The sequence below is a fragment of the Schistocerca piceifrons genome, chromosome 1 (genome assembly GCF_021461385.2).
Source record: "Schistocerca piceifrons isolate TAMUIC-IGC-003096 chromosome 1, iqSchPice1.1, whole genome shotgun sequence".
Classification (NCBI taxonomy): domain Eukaryota; kingdom Metazoa; phylum Arthropoda; class Insecta; order Orthoptera; family Acrididae; genus Schistocerca; species Schistocerca piceifrons.
The window spans coordinates 255,148,408-255,161,406 of NC_060138.1; the positions used below are offsets into that span (position 1 = coordinate 255,148,408).

At 38.4% G+C, this 12,999-nt stretch overlaps 1 protein-coding gene across 1 annotated transcript in view; it reads left to right on the forward strand.

Moving 5' to 3' along the window:
• LOC124786866 (ATP-dependent DNA helicase Q4) overlaps positions 1 to 12,299 on the forward strand; it is a 145,525-nt gene extending 133,226 nt beyond the window's left edge. Inside the window, exons 11-14 of the mRNA XM_047254296.1 lie at positions 159 to 318; positions 9,573 to 9,759; positions 9,939 to 10,068; positions 10,238 to 12,299. Coding sequence (XP_047110252.1) covers positions 159 to 318; positions 9,573 to 9,759; positions 9,939 to 10,068; positions 10,238 to 10,468 — 708 coding nt within the window. The 3' untranslated portion in view covers positions 10,469 to 12,299. The remainder of the gene's footprint in view (positions 1 to 158; positions 319 to 9,572; positions 9,760 to 9,938; positions 10,069 to 10,237) is intronic.
• The last annotated feature ends 700 nt before the right edge of the window (positions 12,300 to 12,999 follow it).

A 12,999-nucleotide genomic window follows, 5' to 3' on the forward strand; every position in this document is an offset into this window, starting at 1 on the left:
AGCTTTTGCTTTCGTAAGTGTAGCACTAAATTACTATAGCTATCAAGTCACACACACTAGCATTGTATATTCGTTTAAATTGATATAATATTGTGTGAATCATGAATGTAACTTAATATCTCCAGGTGTTAGTACTATTAACTTGTATCATCTTACAGAGTCCAGTCCTTGCTATGGCTGCAGCATTGGACCAGCGCCGTGGCATTTCTCATGCAAACAACAACCGTCTTGAATTTTCTGTTGTTGAAATTTCAGCTGCTCTTGACTGGGACAGTGGAATGGTTAAGAACCACCTGAAGCAACTGGAATGGACAAAAGGTAACTATACCTTTGTACACATTGTTTGTGTTCCACTGATATCATTGTACTTTCAATTTTATTTTCATCCAAGTGGTACCAGTAATTCACTGCTTCAAGTTACTGAATGCTACTGTTGTACCTGGATCAGAGTATCAAAGTGGTCGACAGCAAAGCCCAGTTGAGTGTGGAAGAGGATGGTGATGTTGGTTCACCAGTGTGCATGCGTGTGCTATGGCTGTAGCAGTAACAGCGAAGTGTTCTGTTCTGACTGCCTTCTCATGCTGCCTTTCAAAATGCAGTATTGTGTTCGCTTTACGGGATCATAATATCCCTGTTGCGTAATGAAATGCACTCCTGTGTATAAAATGATACCGTGTTCCTATTATTTTTGTATCTCAACAATAATAGGAATGATTCACATTTAGTTGAGGTATTCATTATAAAAGGGGTGCTGAAATGGATCTGAATAATTCATATAAATACAGTAACTCACACCATTAAAATAATATAAACTGCTTAAGTGTACTGTGCATGGAGTACGTCATACTTGTGCTAAGGAGTACGTCATACTTGTGCTAAGGAGTATTCCTTAACAGCAAGATGAGATTTATTGTAGAAGTGTCGTAGACAGCGTCCAGTCTAAAATATAAAACATAAAAATAAAGAAGAATGATGGCAAAAGGTAAATGCCACTTAGTTCAGAGTCACTTTCTTTCTCAACACTATCGTTATATCTGTGCTCTGGTCTGCGGAACACGCACTGGAATAGCCAAGGGATATAATTATATTTTCAGTGTTAATTATATTTTCGACATTACTTTCTACGCTTACTTCAGTTTCCCATGATTCTTTAACAACTGTTTTGTATGGTATATAACATTACTCCACTTCTATGGTGTTATTTGTGCCACTGTTACCTCTAACAGTTTTTGAATTTCTGTAACAGTGAAGCTTTTATTTATTGCCACATATGTTTAACTGCACCTAGATCATTTTGAGGGCATTGAAGTAGTAGTGGTAAGGTGAAAGCCTAAAAACACTAAGTGGTCTCGGCAGAGGTTCAAGTCCTCCCTCGCGCATGGGTGTGTGTGTTTGTCCTTAGGATACTTTAGGTTAAGTAGTGTGTAAGCTTAGCAGTTAAGTCCCATAAGATTTCACACACATTTGAACATTTTTGAAGAACACTAAGACAATGTTTTTTAGTCTCCTCATCAACAAAAAACTGCTAATATTTTTCTTCCCCCCCCCCCCCCCCCCCCCCACTAGTTCCGAGAGCTCCGCCTAGCACAAATTGTCCTGAACTTGCATGGGGCATTATCCCTCACAGTAACAGATGGCTGATTTAAGCTTTCCTATAGTTTCCCCTTGAAACACTTCAGAAAACTATCTTGGTTCATCCTTTCAGGGTAGTTGCTTACTTTCCTCAATTTGTAAACGAGAAGAGAGAAATGGAACTAAATGAAATTCCAGCATGTAACACAAGGAATCTTCTGCCCCTCCCCACGGAAACAACAGAACGTCCACATTTACTCTAATCTATCCAGTCTTTTCTGACAGAATGACCAGCATTTATCTATGTTTAGTTGAACTCCACAATGTTTTCAAATAGCACTTTGACAATTTTTCTTAAAAATCAACAACACTAAGCTGCGATTTCACCTCTTTCCATACACTTTTCTGTCCACACATTTTTCCAGCTATGACAACTGTTAACAAAGACTTGCTGCCACTGAATAATTCTCACTCAAGCATAGTAACACACAGTTTTTGTATATATTTGGATGTTCTTTTCTCTTGTAATATCCATGCATATGGCGACAAATGGCATCTTGTTGGAATGAGTCGAAGTTTGTTAGTAGTGGTTTTATTCTCCTCTTTTTAGTGGCTTACTTACATAGCTAATATGAAGCAGGCTCTTCTTCCTTACAAACTCTGACAGCAGCGCTTTTTTGTGGGGCATTCTACGAGAGGCATTCAATAAATAACACAACTCTTTTTTTATAGTACGAAACCCTATTTTTCGATGTCATCTCTATTTGATGCGACTGACTTCCGCCACCTTCCTGGGAGGACCTGTACGTCCACATGGTACTACTTACTAGTCAACATCGGAGCCAGCATCTTGCCGCATCAATAACCTCCCCCTCATCTACATACTGTTTCCTGGGCCAAACAAATGGAAGTCAGAAGGTGCAAGATCCAGGCTGTAGGATGGACGGGGGAAAACAGTCCAATGAAATTTTGTAAGCTTCTCTCAGATGTGAGACCTTGCATTGTCATGGAGGAGGAGAAGTTTGTTCGAATTTTTGTGAAGATGAACATGCTGCAGAAGTTTCTTTAGTTTTTTGAGGATAGCACAATATGCTTCAAAGTCGATCATTGCACTATGCGGGAGGACGTCAAACAGAATAACACCTTCAAGGTGCCAGAAGACCGTCACCATAAATTTACTGGCTGAGGGCATGACTTTGAACTAATTCTTCAGAGGAGAGGTGGTGTGCAACCACTCCATGAATTGCTGTTTCATTTCCGGTTAGAAGTGATGAAAACATGTTTCATCACCTGTGACAATGTGCGACAAAAAATTGTCACCATCAGCTTCCTAATATGCAAGCAATTCCACACAGATGGACCGTCATTGCTTGTTATGGCCCTCTGTTAAGCTTTGAGAAACCCTGGGGGCACACACGTATGTGTACCCCAACTGGTGGATGAGTGTGTTAGCAGTAGCAACAGAGATGTCCAATTGAGCAGTGAGTTGTGTGTTTATGATCCATCAATCACTTTGAGTTGTCCGCACATTCCAGCATTGCAAGAGTCACAGCTGTGTGCGGTTGGTTGAAAGCAGGAGAGTTGACAGGTCTGCGGGACCTTGTTGCGATGATGACAGATGCCTCGTCCAACAGCTCAGTATGCTTTTGTTCACTGTTTCCATAAATATTCTGCAAGTGCCTATGAACATCTGTGATGTTCTGGTTTTCCGCCAAAAGAAACTCAGTGACAGATCTCTGCTCAGATGTTAGATGCCATTTTGAAAGCTACGTATAGCCCCTCCACCTATTGGAACTTCGTGAAATTATAGCATGATGTTGCACAATAAATTCCACATTTCTTCAATTGAAATTGGCCAAAAAAGTGCTGCATGACTTACTCAATGCTCCTTGTACTTGGTTGGGGAGTTAGTTGTATCTGTATTGTTCAGGTGCTGGGTTGTCGTTTGATGGTAGCTCATAAGTCCAAGTTAGCCAAGTGCAATCTCCATGGCACTTTCTATTGGTGATGGTGTTTGGTTCCACAGATTGATAAATCTCTTCTTTAACATTCTCTATTATTCTAGACATATGGGGTGAGATTAATGGCCGTTATCTCTTGTGTACTTGTCCGACAGTTCTGGTCGTCATAAAATGCTGTATGTCTTCTCTTACAACATCACATGTTACAGACGTTAGGAATGATAGTCTTTGACAACTGCCTTAGGGACTGCATTCGAGAGTCGCCCACACTTATTTTGTCTAATTTTTCTGTTGCATTTCCTCAATGGGCTGGTACCACTTGATGCAGTCTGTTGTTGCAACCACCTTTACCATAAAAGCGTAGTCTGTCTTCCATGTCTCCTTTTGCCATAAGTGAGATTTTGTTGGCTGCTGTCATATTTGCTTTCACAATGTTGCAAAGCGTCAAAACAGTCCACATGTACGACTGTCATTTTCCTATGACATTAGGCCCTATTCTTCAATTGTTTGTATGCTAATAGGACTTGCCATTGATTGTAACCAAGACAGTTTCTTCACTTTGACTTGGAATTTGTCCCAGTTATTGAAGTCTCTTTGTTGCTCTGGAACCAATGATGGGCTGTGCCACCCAAGTAAAAGTATACATCTATTAAACACATCACCCCATCCCTCCTGTCGTATTTGGTGCCTTGGTTGAATTCTTTAATCTATTTTGTTGAGATATAACCATCACCTGTGGAGAACACTTATAAATGCATGATGTGCAGCTGACTTCATGGTGGCTGGGAATCCATTGGGCTCTGGTCTCCTGAATATATGGACCATGAGAATGATGTACTGCTTATATTCTGGTTCCTGTCCATGTAGGTGACAGTTTTACATTGCATAGCTGGAGTCCCAGGGACCTGTATGTCTTGAAATAGTCAGTGCCTCCACCAAACAGTCTCACATAGTAGCCACACTAAAGTCCAAATCCAAAAGCAGTGTTGTCAGTGAACTACTACTGTTAAAGATGAAAGCACATTTATAACAAAACCTGTGAACAGCCAGAACAGTATTGACCTCCTGGATGGAGATTGTAGCTATTTGTACAAACATTGAATATTCCAGAATGCTGCTGTTTATGCAGATGTCAAATATTCCAGATATACAGACATCAGAAACACAAGATATTTCAAGAAACTTCCATAAATGATAAATACAAAATAACAGATAATTACTGGTGGTGGGATTGAACTGGTGACCTGCAGTATGCCAGCCAGCAACGCTAACCACGAGACTTCACATTGCATGCACTGCAGCTCATGGTAGTATGTGGAATGAGACAGGAAGTGAGCAACTGAGATTCAAAGATTTTATCTTGTCAGTGTTTGAATTTTAAAGTTTTTAAATGACATGCCCTCAGTAGCTGAATTTGCTAATGCTTGTTAGTGCTATGGCACCTGATCAGGAAATAGGTGGTTTGAGTTAAGTGGTGGGATAAATTTTCATCAGCTTGGGTGGATAGTGCAATGCTAACATGAATTATTTACAGAAGACTAGAAAAACTGGTAGATGCTGACCTTGGGATTCCCAAGAAAGGTAGAAACACGCAGGGAAATACTGACCCTGGGACTTCTCATAAAAGGTATGTTAAGGAAAGATAAACCCACATTTATAGCATTTGTAGACTTAGAGAAAGCTTTTGACAATGATGACTGGAATAGTTTCATTCAAATTCTAAAGGTTGCAGGAGTAAAATATAGGGAGCGAAAAGCTATTTTCAATTTGTACAGAAACCAGATGACAGTTAAACGAGTCGAGGGGCACGAAAGAGAAGCAGTGGTTGAGAAGAGACTGAGATGGGGTTGTAGCCTACCTCAGTGTTACTCAATCTGTATATTTAGCAAGCACTAAAGGAAAAAAAAGAAAAATGTGGAGTAGGAATTAAACTCCAGGAAGAAGAAATAAAACTTTGAGGTTCGCCGATTTCATTGTTATTCTGTCAGAGACAGCAAAGGACCTGGAAGAGCAGCTGAACGTAATGGACAATGTCTTGAAAGGAGGATATAAGATGATCTTCAACAAAAGCAAAGCAAGGATAATGGAATGTAGTTGAATTAAATGAGGTGATGCTGAGGGAATTAGATTAGGAAATGAGACACTTGAAATAGGAGATGAGTTTTGCTATTTGTGAAGCAAAATAACTGATGATAGTCAAAGTAAAGAGGATATAAAATGTAGACTGGCAATGGCAAAAAAAGCATTTCTGAAGAAGAGAAATTTGGTAACGTCAGGTATAGATTCAAGTGTCAGGAAAACCTTTCTGAAAATATTTGTATGGAGTGTAACCATGTATGGAAGTGAAACATGGACGATAAACAATTTAGACAAGAAGAGAATAAAAGCTTTTGAGATATGGTGCTACAGAAGAATGATGAAGATTAGAAGGGTAGATCATGTAACTAATGTGTAGGTACTGAATAGGGGAGAAGAGAAATCTGTGGTACAACCCAACTAGAAGAAGGGATTGGTAGGTAGGACACGTTCAGAGACATCAAGGGTACCAATTTAGTACTGGAAGGAAGCATGGTGTGTAAAAATCGTAGAGGAAGAGATGAACACAGTAAGCAGGTTCAGAAGGGTGTAGGTTGCAGTAGTTACTTGGAGATGAAGAGGCTTTTACAGGGTAGAGTAGCATGGAGAACTGCATCAAACCAGTCTTTGCACTGAAGACGATGACAACAACCAACAGTGCAAATTTTCTGATACACATGCCGTTACACAACTGTACAACATAGTGGTTCAGATGATGACATTTCATAGCACGTTGGGAGAAGACCACAATAGACATCGTAGTAAAGGATCTTTCCCGTAACTGCTATGCTGTCCAGTGCTCATCGAGTGTGAGTCTTATTATGCTAAAGACCTGTGCCTCTACCAGTTTTTGTAATGGTGCTGTCACATTTGTTGGTAATTACTCCAACCATACAGTTATAATAACTAATCATAATCACAGTGATTGAAATTTAACGAACTAGTATTCTTCTGAATGTTTGCTGTGGAAGTGATTGTGATCTGTGGCAACAAATACAACCATAAAACACTTGCGCCTAGATGTTTTCAAGCTGAAGCAGCCCATATTTCAAATTTTTCTGTAGTTTCATTTATGTATACAGGGTGTTACAAAAAGGTACAGCCAAACTTTCAGGAAACATTCCTCACACACAAAGAAAGAAAATGTGTTATGCGGACATGTGTCCGGAAATGCTTACTTTCCGTGTTAGAGCTCATTTTATTACTTCTTTTCAAATCACATTAATTATGGAATGGAAACACACAGCAACAGAACGTACCAGCGTGACTTCAAAGACTTTGTTACCGGAAATGTTCAAAATGTCCTCCGTTAGCGAGGATACATGCATCCACCCTCCGTCGCATGGAATCCCTGATGCGCTGATGCAGCCCTGGAGAATGGCTTATTGTATCACAATCGTCCACAATATGAGCACGAAGAGTCTCTACATTTGGTACCGAGGTTGCGTAGACAAGAGCTTTCAAATGCTCTCATGAATGAAGGTCAGGAGGGTTGAGGTCAGGAGAGCGTGGAGGCCATGGTATTGGCCCGCCTCTACCAATCCATCGGTCACCGAATCTGTTGTTGAGAAGCGTACGAAAACTTCGACTGAGATATGCAGGAGCTCCATCTTGCATGAACCACATGTTGTGTGGTACTTGCAAAGGCACATGTTGTAGCAGCACAGGTAGAGTATCCCCTATGAAATCATGATAACATGCTCCATTGAGCGTAGGTGGAAGAACATGGGGGCCAATCAAGACATCACCAACAATGCCTGCCCAAACGTTCACAGAAAATCTGTGTTGATGACGTGATTGCACAATTGCGTGCAGATTCTCGTCAGCCCACACATGTTGATTGTGAAAATTTACAATTTGATCATGTTGGAATGAAGCCTCATCCGTAAAGAGAACATTTGCACTGAAATGAGGATTGACACATTGTTGGATGAACCATTCGCAGAAGTGTACCCGTGGAGGCCTATCAAATGCTGATAGTGCCTGCACACGCTGTACATGGCATGGAAACAACTGGTTCTCCCGTAGCACTCTCCATAGAGTGACGTGGTCAATGTTACCTTGTACAGCAGCAACTTCTCTGACGCTGACATTAGGGTTATCGTCAACTGCACGAAGAATTGTCTTGTCCATTGCAGGTGTCCTCGTCGTTCTAGGTCTTCCCCAGTCACGAGTCATAGGCTGGAATGTTCCGTGCTCCCTAAGACGCTGATCAATTGCTTCAAACGTCTTCCTGTCAGGACACCATCGTTCTGGAAATCTGTCTCAATACAAACGTACCGCTCCACGGCTATTGCCCCGTGCTAATCCGTACATGAAATGGGCATCTGCCAACTCCACATTTGTAAACATTGCACTGACTGCAAAAACCACATTCGTGATGAACACTAACCTGTTGATGCTACGTATTGATGTGCTTGATGCTAGTACTGTAGAGCAATGAGTCGCATGTCAACACAAGCACCGAAGTCAACATTACCTTCCTTCAATTGGGCCAACTGGCGGTGAATCGAGGAAGTACAGTACATACTGACGAAACTAAAATGAGCTCTAAGATTGAAACTAAGCGTTTCCGGACACAAGTCCACATAACATCTTTTCTTTATTTGTGTGTGAGTAATGTTTCCTGAAAGTTTAGCTGTACCTTTTTGTAACACCCTGTATAGTAGATTACCACTGTCACTCCTTACACGAGATGTTCGAAACATATCTATAGGAAGAAACAGAAGTTTAACATTGTCTGATGATGGAATGCCACCACTTGCACCAACACAGAGACGTTAATATATCAACTGCTTTTAATTATCATAACAGAAAACTGGGTCAGTAATTATCGGTTGGTTATAGTTAGTTAGGTAGCTAGTTAGTTTCATATTCCATGGATCATTTGAGCGATAAATCGTAATGATGTGGAACAAGTCACTTTACATTCACATCACAAATAAATTTGAAGTATGATTATACACTGAGTATTTCTAAGTTTTTTTTAAAGATACATACAGATGTGAGTTAGTAATTCCTACTCACTACCTTTTTTACATTACTATAATAGAAATTATTCTACAGTATAAGAGCTGCCAAGTAGAAACTTTTTCAGTTTGTTTTCAGATTTTACTTGGCTGCAGGTCAGACATTTTATATCAGTGGTTAAATGATAACATTAATGTGGAGTAATGAATGTAATTTATCCTTCCAGTATTTTAATTATGTACATCATTGTTCTGTTTGAACCCTAGTGGATTATTTATTCCTTTTTTCCTTGTGCTTCTGAGTCACCAACATAAAGCACAAGAGTCGCAGTTTCAAATTGAAGGTTTTAATGTGTGCTATGAAACATGTTAGGATGTCTCAGTTGGTTTAGTGTTGTTTAAAAGTTAGCAAAAATATGCCAGAGATGTTAGTTTAAGTACACAACCAGTTAGAGAACTAAAGTTTCATCAGGATAGCATATCTTGTCACTCCAAAATAAACATTTTCCTACATTTTTTTCCAGTACTGGTTAAGAGAACCTCTTTCTTCTCATATTAAACAATGGAAACTCCAGGTAGGAATGTCAACAATGTAGGGAAAGACAGGTTGCTATGTACCATAAAGAAGTCACATCAAGTTGCAGACAGGCACAATTAAAAGACATTGACATCTCATATTGTTTCGTTTTATCAATTGTTATGTTTCTCTTGACAAAATCATTTTCAACAGTCTATTCATAATGACAAAAACGTTTTTCCTCTTGAACCGTATTTCTTAAATTCATCTGTAACCTATTTTATTAAATAATTTTGCTGTTGATGTTTTGGCTCTGAAAGGGCACTGTCACCTTTAAAATATGTAAGTGATTAATCAAACAAGATTGTACATGAAATTTTTCAGGTTTGATTCATCTCATATATGTTTTAACGTTTTATTTTCTTGTGATAGTACAGTGTGGTTGATTTTAAGTAATTCATCTTCTTTTCTTTGTAGTTAATGAAAAATGGAGGCGGACTGGTATGAATGTGGAATTCAGTGAATTGGGTTTCCATGTCATTGCTCCTGGTAATCTGAGTGCAACAGAACTTGATGATGCATTAGACTCACTGCATGAAAGAGTTGATAGACAGGAGAAGACAGCACTCAAGCAGCTAGAAGCAATTTTTGATGCTCTTAGCAGGTAAAATAGCTGAAAAAAAAATAAATAATTTTGTGACAGCAATGTTCTGTCTACTCTCTCTCTCTCTCTCTCTCTCTCTCTCTCTCTCTAATGCAGTTTTTTGACTTTTTAAGTCTGGCTGTGCACTACTACTCATTATTAATCTAATATTTTAATGGTTATGTGTATTTTGTTTTCAGTGTGGCATACCCAAGTTACAGTCATATGTCAGATGATACAGACCTTGAAAATAGTAATAAATTGAAGGAAATTATAAGGCGTTACTTTACAGAAGAATTGCAAATTCCCAGCAGTGGAGTTACATCTGAGGCATGTATATGACAAATTTTAGCAAGCATGCTTATTTTTACTAATCTGGAGGCATACTGGTGAATGAATACCATGTTTTCATTTAGCAGATAATTATAACATTCTGCCACCAAAATTATTGCAAATGTAATGTGGAAAATAATTGTTACTTGATATTATTTATTTTTAGGAGATACCAGTAATTGAAGATCAGATCTGTGCTGATGCTCGCCATCTTGTATGTAGCTACAAAGACACCACATTCACAGGCCGCTCTGTAGCTCGAATCTTCCATGGAATTGCAAGTCCATGCTTTCCTGCAAACATCTGGGGACGCTGCAAGTTCTGGCGTGCACATTTGGATGTTGACTTTCACTTACTGTGTAAACTTGCTACAAGAGAAATATTACGTTTGCGGTAGATGCTTGTCAGATGGAAAGTTGTATGTATTGTGGGATATTCTATTTTTGCGTGTTTTAATTAAAATATGACTCGGGATATTATCCGGAGGTGACATTATGTGAACTTGAACATAAACAGAGAGCTTCACCTTGGTGTATTGGAATTACTGTTCCGGTCTGTTTTTCACAGATAACTGTAAGTTAAATACCTATTTTAATTTTGTATTGTGACATTACAGTTATCAGTATCAAGTGATAATTTTTTATTTAATGCTGGGCATATGGTATAGTTAGTTATTATCTGATAAAGGCAACAGTAATCTTGGATGTAACAGAAATTAATCTTGTGCATTTGACAAGTTATAGCAGTGTCCACATCTGCAGTGCTCTTTTTTCATTATTTCACAGTGCAAGTGCAGAAAATGCCTCTATAGTCTCCTGCTGGTGTTAATTATGTCCATTAGAAAAGAAGTTCAAAAGAAATTTGACTGAAAGGTGACAATATTTTTGTGACTACTTTTGCTGCTGTTTGTGCTGACGAAAGAAGAAGATAATTTAAGAAAAATATGTAATGGTTACTGGAATGTACTCACCATGATGAAAAAGAGACTCACAGCACTGTAATGTCACACAGATATTATCATCAGCTGTGACAGAATCGGTGGAAAATAACTCCACAGTCTTAGCTGATTATGATACGATATTTCCGTAGAGCACATGGAGAATTTGTGGGGAATAACGAGCGTTTTATTTGTGTTCTTCTAGTTACTTTGCAGAATCTTATAGTTAATGTAAATCAGACAATGCTGACTTTCTGACCAAAACGTCAGTTAGTCCATTTGGACAATAATTGACTCCAAAGTAACAGTTTGCACTCATAATGAAAGCTTATGAAATACTCAGATCACATTTTACCTATGTTTATAGCATGTGAGCAGTTTTTACCAAAATATTTGTTTCTAGTGAACTCATACAATGTGGTTTTCATTAGTGCAAATTGTATGTTAATAATGTTGTTCAGTTTTGATGGGGTAAAGAAAAGCAACTACTTGGCACCATCATTACAGTGAGATTCACTGTGTATCCAGTGATGTAGGAAATGTCTGCATAATTTATTGTTGAGTTGTAAATAGGGCTGTTGCGTTCATTTTTTTACTGGGTGTGAATGTAATGTATGTCAGATGGCCGAGAATTTCATGAGTAGTTTTCACCTCTGACACTGCCTGGATGAAAAGAATCATTGCCTTCTTATACCTGATCTGTACATTATTTTAATATTGTCTTTTAAACTCATACATAATAGTAGATATAATTTAGGGGTAAAAAAAATGATAGTACTGCATTTAGTGCAGGATGACACAATTGGAAAAACTAGTACCTTTTTGTAATGTTACATTGGAATTTATTACTATCTCCAGAAAACCATATAGAAAAGTCAGAAAACCTTGTTTCTCTGTTCTTGTGTGTTCTGATACAGTAGTTCTAGAAAGGAGAATCAGTTTAGGCAAAACTAGAAGTATCACTTGGAAACTGAATCTTCTTTATGCTTTTATAGTGACAAGTATGATGCTACTGAATTATGAGAAAAGAAGTTGGTGATTGATTGTTTGCAAGTTTAAACTGCACTGTTTAAGGTTTTCTCAAACTCACGGAGCTGAAATTTATATGTTTATATTTTTCACTCACATTGTACTTTGTAAAATCTTACTGTCAGACATAAGGTATGGTTTCCTGGAGATATCACATTTTGTTCAAGGACAAATCATGCTATACATTTCTGTATACATAACTTCATTGACTGCATACCACAGTAAGGCAAAGAAATATGAATAAATGGTATTTACAAACTAATAAATACAGAGGATTTATTAAGCCATGTTGTTTCATCTGTAGTTTATTTTACATACACTTTCTTCCTATTTCTGGTCATCAGCTTGTTTACTTGCAGCATCTGTAATTTTGTCATTCAGTATTTGTTCATTTTTACTGTTGTTGAGTTCATATTTTTGTTTTGGTGTTCCTTGCCTTGTTCCCTTCCTTCTTTTTAAAAGTTTTGTTGATTTGTGTCTCTTTTGTTTAACTTTTTGTGTTTTTTTTGGAATTATACTCACCTTGCTCACCTGTGTAATTTTTGTTAACATCTCTTGAATACGCATTTCAGGATATCCCCTATCATCAGATCTGTGGTACAAACATATAAGCAAAGAAATGAAATTTAGGAATACATACAAGGTGCTAACCAAAAGTTCGTAGACTCTGTGTGTGTGTGTGTGTGTGTGTGTGTGTGTGTGTGTGTGGCTCAAGAAGTGTAACTAGGATGACTTCCAGTCCTGTCACAGCTGTATCCTACACCATCTGTGAAAGCAACCATGTAATTTAACCAGCTTTGCTGCAATCATTGCACAGCTTTTTATATTGATACGACTACCAACAAGCTGTCTACCAGAAGGAACGGCCACGGCCAAACTGTGGCCAAGAGCAAAGTAGACCATCCCGTGGTGCAAAATGCAGGTGAACATAACACCTTTGATTTCATGGCTGCTTCACCACC